The sequence below is a fragment of the Dromaius novaehollandiae genome, chromosome W (assembly GCF_036370855.1).
Source record: "Dromaius novaehollandiae isolate bDroNov1 chromosome W, bDroNov1.hap1, whole genome shotgun sequence".
NCBI classification, from domain to species: Eukaryota; Metazoa; Chordata; class Aves; order Casuariiformes; family Dromaiidae; genus Dromaius; species Dromaius novaehollandiae.
Genome location: NC_088130.1, coordinates 22,219,584 through 22,240,018, shown reverse-complemented (window position 1 = coordinate 22,240,018; position 20,435 = coordinate 22,219,584). Strand labels below are relative to the sequence as shown.

At 39.2% G+C, this 20,435-nt stretch overlaps 1 protein-coding gene and 1 long non-coding RNA gene across 2 annotated transcripts in view; one reads left to right on the top strand and one right to left on the bottom strand.

Moving 5' to 3' along the window:
• Window positions 1-4,710, bottom strand: part of LOC135324390 (uncharacterized) — a 37,400-nt gene extending 32,690 nt beyond the window's left edge. Inside the window, exons 1-3 of the long non-coding RNA XR_010385742.1 lie at window positions 4,507-4,710; window positions 3,666-3,770; window positions 1,003-1,043 (exon numbers count right to left, since the gene is read on the bottom strand). This is a non-coding gene — a long non-coding RNA (uncharacterized LOC135324390). The remainder of the gene's footprint in view (window positions 1-1,002; window positions 1,044-3,665; window positions 3,771-4,506) is intronic.
• Window positions 4,711-4,799: 89 nt separating this feature from the next.
• LOC112992361 (isochorismatase domain-containing protein 1) lies at window positions 4,800-20,143 on the top strand. The gene is made up of 5 exons (XM_026115344.2): window positions 4,800-5,234; window positions 13,793-13,912; window positions 14,063-14,266; window positions 14,631-14,747; window positions 18,725-20,143. The coding sequence occupies exons 1-5, from the start codon at window positions 4,800-4,802 to the stop codon at window positions 18,869-18,871; spliced, it is 1,023 nt and encodes a 340-aa protein (XP_025971129.1). The 3' UTR covers window positions 18,872-20,143.
• Window positions 20,144-20,435: the final 292 nt, after the last annotated feature.

Sequence of the window (20,435 nt, the reverse complement as noted above, 5' to 3'; positions counted from 1 at the left end):
TAAGCCCTGTTTCAAGGCTAGTTTAAAGTACAATGCAGATCTAACCAGATATATTAAAGTCAGCAGAGATCAGTTGGGACTGCAAAGCGGGGACTGCAAAATGAAGCCATTTGGGCCAAGCCGTGTGAAAATGTGGTTACATTGCTAGAACAAGATAACTAAATACAGGTTTGCAGGCATCAGATGTGAGGTCTAACATGGATTGTTGTGGCAATGCTGCTGCTTGAACAATGATCTTTACTGTTCGAATTAACGTGTGATATGCCGTCATATGAAATAAAAGCAGTAATTTGGACATGCAATGAAAGTAATTCTGAAATATAGCAGGGGAATTGAATAATGTTCAAATAACAGAGAGTCTTGAAACTGCACAGGCACTGCCCTGTATTTATGCATGGTAATTTATTAAGTATAGTAGTGTAAGAGCCCCTTTTTCCTTGACTGCCTTTCTTTTGGCTATATTGTGTGAATTTCAGATAGATGAGATGCCAAAGAGAATAATTTTGAGCTGTAAGAAAAAATTGTCAACTCTTTCATTTTATAAACACCTCACCACTTTGGGCTTCCAGAGGTCAAAATTGTTAACTGTAGCATTCTTCTCAGTGTTACACCAAAGCAGTAGTTTTATCTAGGCCTTATTTTATTATGTGATTCTACTGTAATTTTCAACAGAATGTTATGTGGAGTGTATAATTTTGGCAGATTTGATATTCCGTTTTGTTCTAAGAAAGGTAACCATATAATAAGGGTTTCAGACAGACTGAAATATGTATGTAATACAAAATAGGAAATGTAGTTCAGAAACTTTAAATTGAGAAACTCATACGCTGTCATCCAAAAGTTACAATTCTGAATTGGGTTTGTCTCATAAAAATGTAGGTACTTTTCTCTACTTATTAAGAAGTTTACATTTTCATGCCCTGAATTCTAACCTTCAATCTGAAACCTAATGCAAGGTTCTACTTTGTAAGTGGACATACCATGGGCTTCCATCTTTCTTACCTTGTCCATCCTAGTTCTTGATGGAAGTGCCCTTTAACTGCCTGAAAAGAAAAAAAAAATGCTTTCCAAAGGCTACAAATCAGATGACCTTGTGCAGTTCAGCTAGAGGAAAAGGTCTCATGTGTCAGAGCCTTGTGTCTGTGCAGAATGCCAGTGCAGTCTTAACTTGTTAGGAGAACTTGATATAGACAGAAATGTTTCAGAATCAGGATAAGAAAATTTAGCCTTCACTTAAAATTGTTCATACTCCAATAGTTCTAAATGAATTTCTTTATAGCACGTGCTGTATGTACCATCCAAGAGTCGTATCTGCTATGATTGTATCCTGCATTTTTTTATGACTTTGGCATATGCTAAGCTTGTATGTGTAAGGTTTGCAGCATCTTAAAAAATAGGGTAGAGATCAGTATGTGTGACTTTCTAATGGAAGATACAATTCTCTGAAATGCGTACGAGGGCTAATTACACACTACTTGCTACACGAAGTGCCAAAGAGATGTGTTACAACTTCTCTTACAGTTTTGTTGTTCAAACTGGGTACAAATTATATCTTTGCTTTAGCCCCAAACAGTGCTGAACACGGGACATTTTCCCTGTGCAGTTCCTCATACACCCCCTACTCTTTCTGTGAATCAAAAGCAAAGATGTTATTAGAATGAAGCTGGATTTTCTAGGCAGGTTACAACCTCACATGCATGATGGTGCCTTACAAGTTAATGAAAAACAATCTGATCTGCCACTGTCACAGCAACTGTATGAATAAAAGGCACATATAAAGTCAGTGAACCGATATCCAGCCAGTGATACTTGGAGTGGTACTTTGAAAACTGAAGATGAACAGAGGTAGAGGAGGGAATATTTGTAGTATGATAGTGAGAAAACTGCTTCCATCAGAAGTCTATTCTACTATGGGGCAGTATAGTATAACTTCAGAAGGCTACTCAAGAAGTATTTAAAGTGCTTTCAATTAAAAAAAAATAAATGACGTGCAAATACAGATGTTGGCTTTGCTAGAAAAGAGTGAATTTCAAATGTAAAAAAATCCTGGGTGATACAGTAAGAGAAGAGAAGAGTCAGGACGCAGATAAAGGCCAAGGTTAGGGGTCACTTGGTAGGGTTACATAGGTTATGTGGTAAAAGAAGCTGCTATCAACTTTTACGTTCCTATGCATGCTGGGATCAGGCAGTTGTGCTCTCCTCCACTGCCTCAGGTGTGCCTTTTCCTGCCACTCCTCTGGCAAGACCTGGCATCAGGGAGGGAGGACCAGCCCTCTCTGTGTATGTCTGGGTCCAACTTCCTCTTTGATCTGAGATAGGAAGAGGGGTGACAGTTAGCTGTGGTAGAGGAGACCCTCCTCATAGAGATTTGAAATGAATCTAGGTGTTATTTCATAGTGATTTCCTCACAGAAATTTCAAATAAATCTAGGTGTTATTTCCTTGCCACTGCATAAACCTAACTCTGTTAGCAAAATGTTTTTTGTTATTTAAGTAAGTTTGAATCTTGCCAACATACCAAAATACAGGTTATGTATTCTGCATAATAACTGAATAATTTGTATTCAAATATATTCATTGTAGACAGCAATTGTAGAAAGGTAAGAACTCACTATGGCATATTTTCTTATTAAAGATAGCCCTATTCTGCAAAATGGAAAAAAGCAGCACATTTAAGACACCATTAATCAATAAAACCACTACTTGTGCTATGTTTTAAAAATATATTGAATTTTAGAATGGCACTCAATTAAAATAAAGTACAAATTAAGAACTAGAAACCAATTTAAGTCACAGAAAATAAATGGAATTCACTGAGTATTGAATTTGTCACCTTTTCATTTGGAAAACTGGAACTGATTCAAGTCAGCTAATGACTGGGCCATAAAATTGTTCACCCTGTGTGCCTCCACAGTAATAGCATTAAGTGACTGGCTGTATTCATAAATTAAATCAGCAGAACAGTAAGCACGGACAAATAATTAAAATAAGCTCTGAACTCCGGCCACTGGATATTTTTATGGCTGGCAGACAAGGTGGAATAAAGTTGCTTGTACTTCACAAAAAGCTCTTGTATATGTATTTCTGGAAGCAAAATTTTCTGTTTTCTCCAACTACATATTTTCACATATGGGACTGGATCAAACGTTTAAGCACAACCAGATGGACTGGATCTCTTGCATTTTCACTGTTTTAAAAAATGTATTTTTTATCAAAGAAATGTATTCACTTAGACTGACAATATCTACTTTGGAAAGCAGGTGCAAACTCTGCATAAACCCACTGAATTCACTGGCAGCAAATGAAGGCAGAATCAATGTATATTTTGGATTTGCAATCGAATCTTTTAAAAATCTTACTTCATATAATTTCTGCCTAGAAACCTTGCCAGACAATATGCATGTTTTTCCTGTAATATGCAACAGCCATAGCACACTCATTTCTTGGATAGTGTGTAAAACAATCACTTCAGGCTGCTTTAATGTCTGGCAAATGCACTGGCATGGAAATATGTAAATCTGAAGGCCTCCTTATGCTTGTAGTTTTTAAATCAATTCATATAGGTGGTGTGTTTTCTGAAAAAAATTCTAGTGCAAATAGAAAATCGTCATTCCCAGTGAAAGCCACAGACTTCCAACATCAGTAAAGTGTGTGAACAATTCTGACCTTCAGCATGTAGACATTTAGCCAGGTGGGCATCCGTTACACCCGCCATGATCCATCCATCCACTTTATGGTGGTGCCATTGCAGTGGGTAATGCCTAAAAACACCTATTTGAAATTGAGAAATGTCATAATTGAGGGAAATTTTCTTTCTAACAATAGTAACATGCTGCCCAGCTCCTCTTCCCCAAACGCAGCAGAGTGCAACAGAAGATCTCCTAAATAACAGCAAAAAGCTGGGCAGTGTTTCTACCTGCTGTGTGGGCCTCTCACTCCTGGCAAAAAAAACTGGTTGATGAACGTGGAAGTTCTGTAGAGAACGCAAGGTTGGGAAGGACAATACGTGGAGATACGTATCTCCTCCTCGCTTATCTGCGAACCTAACTGCAGAGTCACAGCCCTGCCACGTAGTAGCTTGGATACGTCTAGTGTCTTGGAAATCAGCACTTCTGAAGAAAATGTTGTATTAAACTCAACAACTGTCTCCTGCGATGGGCGAGTGACTGCTCCCAACCTAGACCTAAGGCGCAACTCGGGCTGAAACGCGGCCGGGAAGCACCATGCTCCCCTCGGGCCCACGACGTTTCCGTTAGGCAAGGCCGTTAGGCCCGCGGGTGCGGTATGTCCTCGATGACGCGCGCACCTGAGCAACAACCCAGTCTCCTGTTTAAAAGGCGCGGCGCCCTCCCGCACTGGTTTTTACGGCTTTGGCGCGAGGCGGTAACGGCTGCCGCCCGCCGACCGGCCCGCGGGCAGGAGCCCCGGCGGCGGCGCCTCGGCCCCACGACGCGCCGCCCTCCCCTCCCAGACTCCCTCCGCCGCCCCCGGCGGGTTCTTTGAGCACCTCCGCGTGTTTCAGCGGCCGACGCAGGCGGCTGTGCCTACGGCGAGGCCCCCGACCCGCTGCTCCGGCCGGCAGCGCCCGGGACCGGCGAGCGCGGCTCGCCCCACCTGCCCGCCCCCCCCGCCGCCTCTTCCGATGGGCCGAAATTCGGGCGAAGGGCCCCTCCTCCTCCTCCTCCTCCGCCCGGCTGAGGGGGAGGCACTCGCCGCCGGAGGAGGCGGAGCGGCGGCCGGAGAGGCGCTGCCCGCCCGGCGAAGGCGCCCCGGCGGGCGCGCCCGGCAGGGCCAGGCCCCATGGTGAGGAGGAGGAGCCGCAGCCGGGATTGGGGGCCGCCGGCGCCGCCCGTCTGGCCGGGGGGAGGCGGCGGCAGGAGGAGGAGCGGCGGCGCCGGCTGCAGCGAGCTGGCTCGGCTGCCCCTGAACATGGCGGCGGCGGAGGCGGCGGCTCCTCCGGCCGGCGGCGGGGGCTGCTCGCCGGCGGGGGGCAGCGGCTCCGTGCCGGTGCTCTTCTGCTTCTCGGTCTTCGCGCGGCCCTCGAGCGTGCCGCATGGCTCCGGCTACGAGCTGCTCATCCAGAAGTTCCTCAGCCTCTACGGGGACCAGATCGACGTGCACCGCAAGTTCGTGGTGCAGCTCTTCGCCGAGGAGTGGAGCCAGTACATCGACCTGCCCAAGGGCTTCCTGGTCAGCGAGCGCTGCAAGGTGCGCCTGGTGCCGCTGCAGGTCCAGGTGAGAGCTCCCGCAGGTGCCGGCGGCGGCCGCAGCCTCGCACGGAGTTGGGGGCGGCTTCGCGGCGCCCCGTCCCGGCTGAGAGGGACCCTCCGGCCGCGGCGCCGGTGCAGCGCCGGGAGGGGGAAGGGGCGCAGCGGCCCGGGCGGCGCCTGGGGGACGCTTCGGTGCCGGGTGAGGGGGGCCGGGGAAGACGCGACCCCGCGGGGCAGCGGCGCAGCAAACCTGCTTTTTGTGACTGTCAGGAAACGGCGATTTCACTGAGCGAGGGAGGCAGCTGCGCTCCGCACCGCGTGTGTCCGAAAGCCGCGTTTCAGGTGGCTTATCTAGGGGGCAGGCACTGCTCTCACCCACTGAAAGAGGAAGTCGTACAGTGGCTACAATAATACGCACTGCTTCTTTAAAAGAGGCTGCTGGCGTTGCCCGGTTTAAACTAGGGACGATGTTATTAGGTGGAGTGGAGCTGCTGGGAGTTTACTACTGCAAACTCAAACGTTGCTCTTGCAAGTGGGCTCTGCCAGAGCTTTTTTCCTACAGGTTGTAGGTCCCCAAGATCTTGTATCCGTTCTTGCACAGAAAAGCTCTTTGTGATTTACAGATTCATAACTCACTAGTTTTCTTGCTATAAACCAGGAAACCAGACTGCCAGACATATACAGTACGTGTGTTTCATACTAAGATACCTCTTTAGGCATACTGGAGATTCATGCCGGCGATGCTGTAATAGTTGCACTCAAAACAAAATTGCCTTCTTTTTCCTTTCTCCAACTTTCAAGACTTTTTTTTTTAATTACCAAGTTAGCATTTTAACTAAGAACAGTTGTCTAAAGTCAGAAGTTTTACTTTGTCAAGCCAAAATTATTAATATTAGAAAAGCGATGTCATAAACACTGAAATATTTCTAGCCTTCTCATCGTTTCTAGAAAAGACCTAGTTTGTGCTGTTTGTATACTCTGCTCAGTCATAGTGTCCTGAACTCATAAGCTATCAAGATGGCTCTTTCACTTGCACTGTTATGTCAAAGACCCTTTTGAAGTGTTCCCCCCCCCCCCCCCCCCCCCATTCTTAACCATATGTAGGTATGTAGGGAAAGGATGGTTAGGAACATCCAACTCATGTAGTAACTTACTTTGTCATTTAGTATTCATCTTATCATTGCTCACTAATCATATTTAGCTTAAAGGTTTTCTCCCTTTGTATGTTGAAAACAGAATGGATGGGGGTCCAGCCAGAGAAACTGGAAAGGATAGTCTTCCCAACTTGCAAAAACGGTTGGTTTCAGTGATACGATAAGTAAATTAAATATTCTAAACATAGAGCTTAAATAGTCTGATACTGCATCAGTGATGCAGGTCAGAACTTTGTTTCTTATTTCTGTATCCAGATCGTTGTTCTGCAAAGACTCTTTTGCAGATTGCTATCTGTACTGAAACCAAGTGCAACCCAGGCATTTGTAGCAGGATCTCTATCTTGGTGTTAAAGGTCAGTATTGGGATGTTGAAAGATATCTCATTCTCTTGCGTGCACACAGTAACACAGCCTTAACTGAATGCAGGGATTCAGGATGAACAATTTAATACATAAACTATTTAATCGATTAGCTGCTTTCACTGATCCTATTACAATCCTGTGACAATGGCAACTGTTAATAAGAAAAGCATAGTACTTGTATGTTATTTTAGTTCCTCTTTGATGTGCTTCAGCAGCTGAGAATGAGGTGGAGACATCATAATGATGTCAGTCAGCTCTCCTTGAGTCATCAGCAGGTGCTTGGAGATCACTTGATTTGAGAACACTTGGTCTAATACAGTCACAGCTGCACTTCTTAAGACCTTTAGATTCTACAAGATATATGGGAATTACTGAAGGGGAAGATTATATTTTCTTTCTATACCTTAATTCATGTATTGCCACTATTGTATGCCTTTTTTTCCTGACGCTTTTTTTTCTGCAGTTATGCATCACACACGTTTGTCAACTCTGAATGTGATGTTGTCAGTTGAAATAACATTTTGAATGTCTTGTGAAAGGCACAGTTGTGGTTTGACTTGCATATTTATAAAATATATTTCTTTTAGAAATAAGGTGCAGCATCAGTATTTGTAGACAAATTAGAATATTTTTTCTGTGAGTTTTTTTATAAAATATATGTATGTATTTAATTATAAATGACTTCTTAACCCATAGGACGATAGTGTTCATGAACTAGAACAACATTCTGCCATTTAGATTCCTTTTCTATGTAGGCTTATGTATGGAGAGGTATACATTTTGTTGCAGTAGCTCGAGAAATATCAGCAATGATGTTTGACTGGAATATTTCAATTTCCTGTCTCTACAGTGCAGGGAGGTTGTAATCTCACTGAGAAATCACTGTATGTTTCCTTCTGAAAGCCACTCTGCACAGTTCAGTTTAAAGCTTGATCTGTACAGGGACATTTGTATTAGATGTTTTTACTCCAGTCATATTTGGGCATTTGTGCTGTGCTCAAATATGTACATTTGTTTAGTTATACTGGCACAAAACAGCAACTCAAGGTTTTAATCGCTATCCAGTGTTATGCGGACTGATGAGGTTACAATAAACCCTGATGATCTGTTTGGCTACTAATCTTAAAACTTCTGAACCATATACTTGCAACAAAGAGGCAGGCTTCCTTTGGCATGCTCTAGCTGGTGAGGCTGGTATTTGCTTATTGCTTGAGGGATTGAGCATTAACAGAAGGAAGGTGTTTACTCTTCATGGAGTTTACATGTATTAAAACTTTTAACAGAATAATATTTATACTCTGGAAAACATGAAGGACTGCTTTAGCCTCTTTTAAATCTAAATACTATTAACTCTAAATGCTATTAAATAGTACTGCTAAAAATATTGTGTTTTGCTGTAATTGCTGTAGCCTTTAGAGAACAGGAACAGTAAGGAAGAAAACACTGGAGATATCAGAAGAAAAGACAAGCATGCTTGTTGTGGCCATGTAGTTAGAGGAGTTCTAGCAGCATCCAAATATGGCAGGCTGGAAGAGGATATTTCACTGTAATTTTCATAATTTCAACGTGATGTCTCTTTAGTAATAGTCGTAGCCTACTTCTATAAACTGGTGACCTTAAGATACGTTGGTTAAAAGTTGAAATTATTAAAATAATTACTTAAGCTACCTCTACATCAGGTTCTTTTTAAAGCAAGCTTAATGTCTGATGCACATCTTACTTGCCTGGAAAAGCATCTTGGAGAATTATACTTTAATTACTGCTGAAAGATAAATTAAAACTACTTATATGCAGATTTTTTATTTTAAAATATCTGGTATTGCTGCATTCAGATGTTTCTGAAATACAAATAACATTAATTCAGGAACTTAAGACCTTTTTCTAAAGTACAGATTGTAGTATACCAATCAAGTGCTTTACGTGCGTGAGTTGCATTACTTAAACTTTTTAAAACGCAGTTGTAAATTCTGATATTGTTGCTGCAATTAAACATAATGTTTCTAAAAGCAGTACCTGAAAACTTAGGTGGGGAGGGGAAGGACTGGAAAAACTGGAAGATATATTCCTTCAAATCCAGATTCCTTACTAGTGTATGTTTAATCTGCAGTATTTTGATCACTTCTGACTTTCATGAAGAATCTAATATTAATACAAACATGACGTGCTTAATCTAACCAAATCTGTACTTTTAAATGCTGGTTTGCCTGTAAGTCTGCATTTTGACTTATCATAAAAGAAATATCTTCCTAAGTTGAAACATTTGTAACCTATTTTCCTGTGAATTACATTAAACTGAATTGCTTCAATTTTTCGTCATTCAAAAGGAGAAAAGCAAGGCAAAATCAAATTTTATAGATGTCCTTCTGGACATAAAGGAGCAGAAAATATTATACTTCACTTTTTTCATTGCTGTCTTTTTATTCTGTTTTTGAAATATGAAGGCTGCAAGGTTCTCCATTCTGCCATTTTAGTGGATAACCTTGGCAAGAGGTTAGTAAGGTGACTTAGTGATGTCACATGAGACTACTTCTCAGCTTCAACTCTCATCCATCACAAATAGCAGGGGGAAAATTGCATTTTGTATGTGTAATGATTCCCTGAAGTTCGAATAGGAAACTACAGATAAAGAACTAGCATATATGAATATTTTCTGTCAAATTAATTCTGTAATTACAGTTCTTCATCACAGTTGTATTTTGTATAATTAATAATTAGCAGAAATCAAATAGACCTGAAAAAAAACCACCTGTTCTTTCCCACCTAGGCCTTTTCTAGAGTAGGATTTAAAGCTGTATGTAACTTGTGACAGCATACCTTTAAATCCTGGTCTGGACAAGGTCCTAGAGATGACTTCTTTAGCTGGGTAAAAGAGCTGCATCAGATTACCTTATCGGACATACCTCTTCCAATTTTGCTGTGGATTGCTTCCAGCTGAAAGGAAGAAAGGCCTAATAAATAAGAGGGATGGAGGGGGCATGAAATAAAACAGATGAAAAAGGTATATATAATTTGGGGGTATTTTAGGTTGTTATTTTAATTTAACTCATTTAATAGCATGGTAGCTGAGTAGATGTTATATTTGGGGTGGATTTTGGCAGCTACCAAGTGACTGCTGTGGCTCACAATCCTTGCTTGCCCAGGCTGCCTTTATTCTTGAAGTAAAATTGAATACATGCTTGCATGTCAGCCAGGAGTTGTGGTTTGCCTCCACCCTAGGCTTACTTGCTGGATTTTTTACTGGGCTAGTGCAGGCTTTGCTGGTCTGCTCTTGCAACAGCAATGCTTTTTGTCATCATAGTGACTCGAGAGGTGAAGATGGGTCAAGGCCTTAACTTCGTATAGCAGTGAAAGATGGAACAGCAAAGACTGCATTTGAGGGAAAGTGAGTAGTTGAATTACATGACATTTAAAAACTGATTAACAGAAGCTTTTCTCTATACATAGGTGATAGTTCTTATGAATTGATTTATGGAATCCATTATCGACCATTTGTGAAACTTAATTTTAAACTACTTTTTGTTGTGTTCTTTACTTTTCCAAATGTGCTATTCCAAGTAATAGAATGACACTAGCAAGTGTTAATTTTGAATTTGCCATCTATTTCTTCTAGTTTCTTCTTACTCTAGCACTATGCTGCATGATTTTCGTTGCAGACTTCAAGTCAGTAGGAAGTAAATATAAAAACGAATACAAAGAAATATTTGCTGGACTTTGTAAAAACTTTTCTGTAGAAAATCTCGGTCCAACTTTATTTAAAATTGCCCCGATATTAAACTGGGGTATGCAAATTCAGATCGTGTTAAATCAACTCGATGATAGAGGAAAGCAGATGTAAGGCTTTTGCTCCTACTTCCTGTGATATTTGTCATAAACAAATGGGATTATAGATTCAGAGAAAGTATGTAACAAGGACGCTCACTGGTTACAGTGCTAATCAGAATTATCTTTAGTGTTTCACTGTCAAAATGGAAGAATGTTGAATTGGTTTCTATCAGATCTGTTTTGAGTCTGATATTTGTAAGTATTCAGTCATACAAGTCATGACTGAAATTTAGGGCAAGTGCTGTTTTTGAGGAAGGTGCCAAGCTGGGAGGAGCTGCAAGCATTTGAGAATAGAATTCAGGATTTTCTTGACAAGTTGGAGAAATGAGCTGACATAAGATGCAGTTCAAAATGGAAACAGCACAGATCTACACTAAGGTAGAAATAATCAACCGCACACATAAAAGCTAAGGAAGTGTTCAAGTCAAGGTTTTGTGGTTATAATGGACCTCAGGAGTCAAGCTGTCGTTAATTATGACAAGAGCAAGTAGTGTACTGGTCAGTGTACACTGAATAGAGGCTGCAAAGCCTGTGGATTCAACAATGTGCTTTGAAGCTTTACTAGTACGAAGTATAGGCAGAGAAGTAGTACTGGGTGACCCACTTCAGATTGCAAGTTGAAAGAAGAGCAAGAAGCCCAAGTAGAGCAATGGAAATGATCAGAGATGCAGAAGGAAAGATTGAAAGTATTAGATATGCTTTAGAATAATGAAAGGCTAAAGGAAGACCTGATGTGAGTCTTGAAATACGTAAAAGGGGGCTATGCATGGTTGTACCCATGGAAGAGGAAGGTAATGCTGCTGTTTTTCAAATCCATTGTGGATAGAACTGGAAGTAATGTTCTTGAATTGCAGCAAAGGAGCTATGGGTAAGAAAAAACGTTGAGGTAAAGACAGCAGGGCTGTAGCATGGGTTGTATTGGTGCTATGTAAATTATGTATCGCTAGAAATTTTTAAAAATGGGGCAGACCAGATATCTGTGAAGAATACTTGGGTTTAGTGTTTCCTTCCATATAAGCGTGGGGTAGATGAGGGCAGCTTCTTGAAAACCTTTCTAGTGTATTCATACTTGCTTCTCTGCTAAGGATGTTAGTGTTGTCCATTGTATTGGGTGGGAAGGTGTATACTAAAGCAGTGGATTGACTCTATGTAGATCACTCTGCAGTCCCATGATGGTTTGTAGTTCAGAAAACTTTTAAAGGGATGGATTGAATTATAGAGAAAATAATGGTCTTTGCTTGTCATAAAGTGCCAAGACAAAATGACATACTTCCTGAGTAGGAGACACATTTATAAATATTGTCTATTCCAATTACTCTATTTTTGCTGCTGAGCAGTAGGAAAGTTAAATGTCATGACTGAATATTCTGATACTAGCAAGTGCCAGAGGTAAAATGTATTATGATGGGTGCTCACTGTGGTGTTTGGTTGTACTTTAGTACTTGCCTCCAGCTGACTTCTGTGTCGTTCAGGCATGTAGATGAATGGTGCTCAAGAATGAGGCAGTCACTCAACATTTAATTTTATTTTCAAAACATTCTTGGTCCCAGGCCTCATTTATTACTCAGTATAGAATCACGTAAGTGATGCAAGGGATATCTTGAGGTCATCTGCCTCAGCCCCTGTTCAAAGCCAAAACTGAATCAAATCAGCTCTGTCATTGTCTAGCCAAATCTCATACCACAAGGATGGAGATACCACCACTCTGGGTACCCTATTTCAGTGCTGCTCTACCCTCCTAGCGAAAAAGATTTCCCTAATATCTATTCTGATCCTCTTCTGTTTTCCTTTGACCCCAGTAGATCCATTATTAGAACATCTGCTTTACAATCACTACTGAATTTACCTTCATAACTTTACCTTCATAAGCTTGTGATAATAGTATTGCCATTTCACAGATGAGGGCTTGAACTGCAGTTGTGAACACTTACAATTTTGTTAGTAATAGCATCTGAGATGCAGGAATATACCATTTACAGTTATACTTTTTTTAAAATGGGTGCATTGTAACTTTAGAGAATCCTATATAGATGCACATAATTTTCCTGTACAATTTGAACAGTCCATTCTGTATGGCTTAGCATGGATCTTACTGCATTTGAAATTGAGATTCCAAGTGACTGACTTGGAGGCGTATGATGAATGAATGAAAGACAGGAACAGAATTTAAGGAATCCCAATTCCATGTTCTTTCAGGGTATACTACTTTACTGGTAAAGTAATTTTGTTTTAGTTAAAAACATCTCAACCTCAGTTTCCAGAAAATGAGATGTATACAATTAATGGCTACTTGCCAAAAGCAGTTTAGTCAATTTGATTTATCACTCTTGCAAAAAGCTCCTCAATGGATGTAATTTCTCCTGAGCTTCCTTATTGCTAAAGGATAGTATGTAGTTGCTTTCTTTTCCTGTAGTCTTCTTGAGCCTTACCTTTTGCTTCTACAGGTAATACAAATTTCCTGTAAATACAAAGCACTCTTTGAAAGTGTGCAGAAATACAACCCTTGGTTCACTTTTTTCTTGCCTCCCTCCCACTCCATTCTGTAGCCTGTACAAGGGAAACTGGGGAAGATAGTCTTTATCATTAATATGTATTCTGTTCAGTTTGTGGCAGTAATACTGGCAGGCTTCTCTGCTTTTGTTTTAGCCTTTGGACTTTCATCAATCTTGAGCTAAAAGATTCTCATAGAGCAAAGAACTGAATACTCAAACTATTGAAAATAGTTCTATATAAGATACGTAACCATGTATAAAGTGGAAGTCTGATTTTTCTTTAAGACTGATTTATCCTGATTTTCGTGTCAGAGTTGCAGATTTTAAAATGAATTTGAGGAATGTAATTGAGTTCTCGGTGACTTTTTTTTAATAGGACTTCAAGATTTCTTTTATTTTTAAAAATAAATCTTCAACACATACTCTGCAGAATGCTTCCCTGCCTCTCCCCCCTTTCAGAGTCCAGAAATTTCCATGTGTGTTTAAATTGACTTGTGTATGTCTCCTGCATAATAAAATTGTGATTACCTATTCATGACTGTAATATACTGCTCAGTATCAAGGCAATGCATTTGATTGTAGAAGCATACCCAAATCAGTCTTGAAAAACCTTTCTCCATCTGTTTCTGACTTAAAATAAAATGAAATAAATCCATTACCTGACAGATGCTTTGCAAACTCTCATTCTTCTGCTTTTCTGAAAATGTCTTTATTGCTATTAAAAAAAAAAAAAACTTTTTATTTTGTTTTCAGATGACTACTTTGGGCAACCTGACACCCTCAAGCACTGTGTTTTTCTGTTGTGATATGCAAGAACGATTCAGACCTGCCATCAAATACTTTGGTGATATCATCAGTGTAGGTCAACGACTGGTATGTTTATTGCTTTTTTGTGGTAGAAGTTTTGATTACGCATGTAAATTATTATTTTATACAACAACCAGTTACTGGTTATTTGGTTTCAGATAACTATGTCCATGCTTTTATTATTCTTTCATTTTTTTGTGCACTTTTCTCTTGCAGCTCCAAGGTGCACGGCTCTTAGGAATTCCAGTTATTGTAACTGAACAGTATCCCAAAGGTCTTGGCAGCACCGTACAAGAAATTGATTTAACAGGAGCTAAACTTGTACTTCCAAAAACAAAATTTTCAATGGTATTGCCAGAAGTAGAAGCAGCATTAGCAGAGATTCCTGGAGTCCGCAGTGTTGTCTTGTTTGGAGTAGAAGTATGTGCCTTGCCATTCTTGTACTGTTTTATGATATATGTTGGCCAACAATAACACTAAGCATTGATTTCTGTAATAAAAAAGTAAATTTATATTGCTTAGATATGTTCCACAGGTTAAATTATTCTTTATTGTGCTATTTGTCTCTAAGATTACTCAAAATGTGAAATTAGAGAATTATGAACTACAGGCTGCTGTCTCAAATTCAGCTGGCATTTAAAACCCACACTGAGGTCACTAGTGATGTCATGATTGGAAAAAATGTTTCAACCCTAATTAATTATGTACTTTAATTTGGGATTGTGCTACTTATGTTTTATAATTATGGCTTCTGTTGTCATTTCTGCCTCCCCTTTCCTGGCAGACTCATGTCTGCATCCAGCAAACGGCATTGGAATTGATTGGCAGAGGTTTGGAAGTTCATATTGTAGCTGATGCCACCTCATCAAGAAGCATGATGGACAGGATGTTTGCTCTTGAGGTAGTATTTCTTAATCAAGTCTTTCTCTGCCTTGGATCTGAATGTTAATTTCCATGTTTATTATAAGCTTAAAAAGGAAGTTCTAAGGTCAGTGACAAGTGGACAAATGTAGACTTGAAGAGGTGAATGCTGTGATTCTCAGAATAGCTTGCAGTATAGAGAAGGCTTAATGATTTATTTTTCCTCCTTAAACTATGATTTAATAGGTAAACCTCGTTCTGATTGTCTTATGCAATCTAGGTTATTCTAAACACTAGTTTTTTTAGGATTTTTAAAGGAGTTTTATCTGTACAACAGAGTAAAAGCTCTACAGAGCTTTCGTTTTGAATAATTTGTTCTGTTGTTCTATCTAAATTCCTTGAAATATAATGGGATGTTGCAAGTGTTTCTGTTCAAAGCTCCATCTTGAATGTCTGTCCCTTCCTCTCTTCTTCCTTATTAGTGCAAATTAAAGCTGAATCTCTAGAATCTTTAATTACATCAAATACTTCCCCACCACCATGAACTTAGTCTGAATGTCGAAAAAGTGGAGATAAATATAACAAAAGTTTAAAAACATTTATAACTTTGTGGTAACAAATTCATGCAAATGATTTTATGATAGTGCACTCTAACTTGCCTACAGGCACCATCATTTTAAATCAAATTGGTATATGCATTAAGTATTGCAGTTTTTTGTCCCAGTTTCTAAGAATTATTTGGAAATTAAAACCAACAGTAACTATGAAAACAGCATAAAATGACTCAGAATCGGAGAAGAATTTTAATTTCTTCTGATTCTAGTGAATAGGACAGGGCTAAAGGAAAATCTTCACCCTGTAGCATTTGATAAAATCCATGACTAAGTGGAAGCTTAATGTAGCCCGTTCCATAATGTATTATGATGAACACAGAGTGCAAGAATGATAAAGATCATGGACTTTCCAAGTCAATGCAGTGTAGTAGTAGACAAAATAAATACAAAAACCCCCCTGAAATATTTGGCTTGTTCTGTATGTGTTTGTATGTCTGATTATCACCTATGTTGTGTCTGCAAGCATAGAAATCAGTTTAGAGCTTGAAGTACTGAATAACTACCTTTGCTTTTTTTTTCCCCTCCTCTCTAGTCAAAAAGATACTGATCTTAAACATAGATAGTTGCAAAAACTGTAATCTAGGCAACTTAATTGAGGCTAGAGAAGGTAAGAGCTGGGCACACTAGGGAGTGGGAGACCAGAAGAAAAAGGGAAACATATACAGAGAGTATTAATGATCCTGATTGACCATGGTGATACTTTATATTAATAAAGTGGGTAAAACATCAAAGCATTGGAGAATCCTGGTTTAGGCTAAATGTACAGCTATACTGTCAGTTTCTAATCACGTTCTTATTCATATGTCTGGCTTTCATGAGCTTGCTGTGTACGTGGTGGACTGATGTAAAGCTCATTGGGCTGTAGTTCCCTGGATCCTTCTTAAGTTTTTTTTTAGAGATTGGTGTAATATTTGCCTTCTTCCAGTAATGGGGGTCACAGTGACCTTTCAAGGCTGATAAAGAACGACCATGCAGTGATTTCAACCAGCTTCCTCAGCATCCTCAAGTGCATCCTGTCTGGCCCCACATTTGCCCTCAGTTCTCCGTATTTTCCTTCAAGTAGCATGTCTTTGGATGAGTGGGGAAAGTGGCTAAAACACTGCAGAAGTATGCAAAGAAAAAGTCAGTGTGCCTTTTTAACAAAATCTGAGCTCCTTCCATGTTTTGAATGTTAGGCTGAAGGCATAATTTTCTCGGACATAATTTAGCTTATGATTGTAGCAGTTCTTTAAATTGTATATGCAGGCTCTCAGATCTGCTGTTGATCAAGTGTTCAAGAGTCTAGAGTTCAGCATCCAAATGTGTCACAGATCTTGAACATTACTTTGGGCAGATCACCTCAGATTTCTGGTGTTAACAGTGCTATCTTCGTGAAATACAGATAAATTCATTGATTTGTGATATATGTGCTTACTGTGCTGGTGAAGAACATATCTCTAAACAGGTATGTTAGGAAGTACGGTTTAATTGATAGCTGAAGCTTTCAGGTCTGCCTGACTGCAGATGCTGACTCTGTAGTGTGCTTAAACAATAGTAGACAAAAACTTGCTTTTTTTTTTTTTTTTTAAAAAAAAAATCCATTTTCAAAGATAATTCAACCCAGCTGGTCAGAGCTGTAGGCATTCTGGATCTCTGCCCTATCTGATAAAGTTGTCTTTTATCACTGGTTGGTCTTAGGTAGAGCCAGCTCTGTTCCTGTGGATTTCTTTACTAATCCACATTTGTTCTAATTGTTTCCTGCTATGCAGATGACACAATGTATGTTTGTTTGTTCCCTGTGTCTGAAAGGGGATGTGCTAAGAAAACTTGCACTGATGAAAGTCCTCCAGTATTCATAGTATTTGTATCTTTTCGTGTTTAGTAATTGCAGAACTAAATAAATTATACCTCTTAGAAGTAGAGTATGAATCAGTGCTAGCATTTTGATGTGGTAAGTTTTACCCTTAAAGAATAGGCATATTATCATTAAAAAAGAAAAGACAATTATAAGAAATTGGCATTTCTTAGAAGGCAGTGTTCTTTAACAGTCTGTTTTATTCTCATCTGTAATAGTTAAAGCAAAATTCTGTATTACTAGAGAAGATCAGCTCAATACATTGTCAGGTTTCATTTTAATTTTTTTCTTTTGTATGCATATGTGCTTTAAATGTCATTGTACAGATTAGGAAAGCTGGGGAAATTGCTTTGTTTCAACTTAATACTGTAAAACTTGCTGCCATCATCACATGCAAGAAGCATTAACTTAAAGTAACCAAACTAGGTTTATTCATTATATAAACTGTAGTGACTCCCAAAAATTAATAATTTTCCCTCATTGGTTACTGTGTAGTCGAACAATTAAGCAGCAGTGATCTCCATCTGCCCTAGGAAGTTTGGAGCATCTCCTTCCTGTAGTACTTGCAATGCAAAGCAATCTGAGAAAGTGTATGTTGTTGTATTTTTCTGCCTCTTCCTCTCCCTTGGCTCATTCAGGACACTAGCTGCATTAAATTTGGTGGAACGTACAGCTGGTGGAGGACAGTGAAGGGAAAACTGGATCTGTGGAAAACTTTACTGACTAAGCATCTGTATGGTTGCTGGGAAGCTGATGGAGGAGATCAGCCCTTACTTAAGGATAACTCTGCTATATAGGCAGCAACTGTAGTCTTAACAGTCTGAAAACTGTGCAGTGTGTAATATGCTTGAGCTACACAAAACTCTGCTTAATTGCGCACTTAGGAAATAAGAGCTAGTAGACGTTTCAGTTTGCTTTTTTTATGTTGAGCCTATTCTGTAGTTTTTAAGAACAACTAACTCGGGAGCTACTTAGACTGAAATGAGATGTTGGTTTAAAAGGAACTGTTGTTGGAATATTATGATCCAAGGTCTGTAGGAGAGTGCTCTCCCTCTTCTGAGATTATTGGTACTAGTGTGCTGTATAAATCCAAAGACCAAAATGCTCGTACATAACAAGCTCTGAGAAAAATGCAGTTAAAATTATATTTCTTGATTAATGCCTTTACCTTGGACTTGGCTATTTTTTTTTTCGCCAGGCCTTTCACATCTCCTGCAGGAGAGTGAAGAAAGCTATCCTCAAGAGTGTACAGGGGAGAAGGGATGCTAATACAAGAGGGGGTGGGTCTTCTGAAAGCTTAGGTATTATGTCTGTCTTGGGGAAAGAATTTATTCTAACTAGGAGGCCTATTCTGTAATCCAGGACAGCCTTTTTCCACCATAAAGTATAATAAAATAGAACAGTCAGTTTCCATCCTAGTTTTATCAATGGCATTGTTAACAGGTGCTGGAGTGGAATTGATGATAGTTTTACTAGTAGCAAATCTTTTTAAAAATAGTGACTTTTTCCCCCCCTCACATCACGCTTACAAGTATCTCACATTTTTCTCTCTGCTCTTTTCTCTTGCAGCGTCTTGCTCGTACTGGAATTATAGTTACTACCAGTGAGGCTATATTGCTGCAGCTGGTAGCTGATAAAGAACATCCAAAATTCAAAGAAATCCAAAATCTTATTAAGGCAAGTGCCCCTGAGTCGGGGCTCCTTTCCAAAGTTTAAAGAGGACATGGTGGAAGAGAATTGTGTTGTCATCTTTAAGGATGAAGGAAAGCTGTAAGCGCACATGAACACATTCTTTCACACAAACTCTGGCAGAAATGTAAAATTGACATATTTGTGCTTGCCTTAGCAAAAATTGTTTGGTTATACTTCTCAGTGCCGGTGTATTCTGTTCAGTCAGAGCTGTCAAAAGCTATCAATACCATAGGACCCTTTTGTTGTCAGATCTCCTATTTATTAAAAAAAAAAAAAAAGGTGCCTGCTAGTCTACTCTATACCCACTGATTGTAACAGCTCAAAAAAGTGCATATTTCTGTGAAACCTCTTCATTTTACACTTTGTAAAAATGTATTGTGGTATTATGTACTTTTGTATTAATAGAAGATAACTATGTATTGGATAAATGTGATGTGATAAGCTCTAATGATCTACATAAATGAAACTGTTTTAATAGAACATAATTTGAAAATGAATAAGATGTGGACTCTGTGCATTTTTGTTCTTTAGGGTAAAATTTAAATGCTTTGCTTCTTCAGTAGACAAGACTCATAAATAAAGCCGCAGTTGATGTTTGATTGCTTTAGGTAGCTGACGCCTGCATCATGATTTTCGGTTAAGCTGAACTTAGCCGTACATATTAAACAACAATTTTTTTTATTGTGATCTATATAAAGGATTGGTATAAAGTCATTCAGAACTAGCAGAAGATTACCAAAGGTTTAAATAAATTGCCAACTCTAAGCAATTAAAGAACAAAAGCTTTTCGGCTTTTAATACCAAATCTAGTACTATATTTAGATTTCTTTTTTTTCATGGTTAGATTTAATAATCTTATGGCCAGGCAAGCTCTGAAACAAACCTCACCTTCTCTAGGTACATGCATAGTTCTGTAGACTGCAGTTGGGTGGAGGCTGAATGGAATCTGACTGAAAAGCATTGTTCAGAAAAATAGCATCTGTAACTTGTTGATATATATATTTTCTATCTGGAACCAAACTTTTAACACATGACTGTTCATAAAGGCACTTTCTTCATGTTCTAATGGCTTAAAAATATTATATAAAGTTTACAGTGCAACTGTGACATTTATTTTTTTAAAAGAATTCTAGAAGATGTCATACTGAACACTGATCTCTTTGGTAGAAAACTAATTACAATACATATATTGTTTTAAATTGCTTGTTTTCCCCACAAGATGGCTCTAAAAGAATTGTTTCAGAGAGTTATAACCTTTATATGTTCAAAGCAAATAAAATGTTAATGTTTACTGTCTCTCTTATGCTTGTGATATTTATTGAAAAGCAAATCCTGAAAGCTTTGGTTACTGGAGACCTTATTCTATTTTGTGCAGCTGTGAAATTTCTATAGATATCATAGGAATTTTGTGTAAAGATCAAGAATGGATAATATCCAATAATTCTTGTCTTGTGTGTCTTGTTATAGTGTCACTTAGTGCTCCAGAATTTCAGGAATTGACATTGTGCTTCAAGTTAGAGGCAGGGAGGGGAGTGAAGTTGAAGAACCCCATTGTCCTATATCACTGACCTACTTTTATCTTCTTTTC

Excerpts from the sequence above, each read along its gene's own strand:
- LOC112992361 (XM_026115344.2), top strand. The coding sequence starts at position 4,800 with ATGGTGAGGAGGAGGAGCCGCAGCCGGGATTGGGGGCCGCCGGCGCCG. Across the intron at positions 13,913-14,062 it reads TCAGTGTAGGTCAACGACTG|CTCCAAGGTGCACGGCTCTT; the intron begins GTATGTTTATTG and ends TTTCTCTTGCAG. Across the intron at positions 14,748-18,724 it reads ACAGGATGTTTGCTCTTGAG|CGTCTTGCTCGTACTGGAAT; the intron begins GTAGTATTTCTT and ends TTTCTCTTGCAG.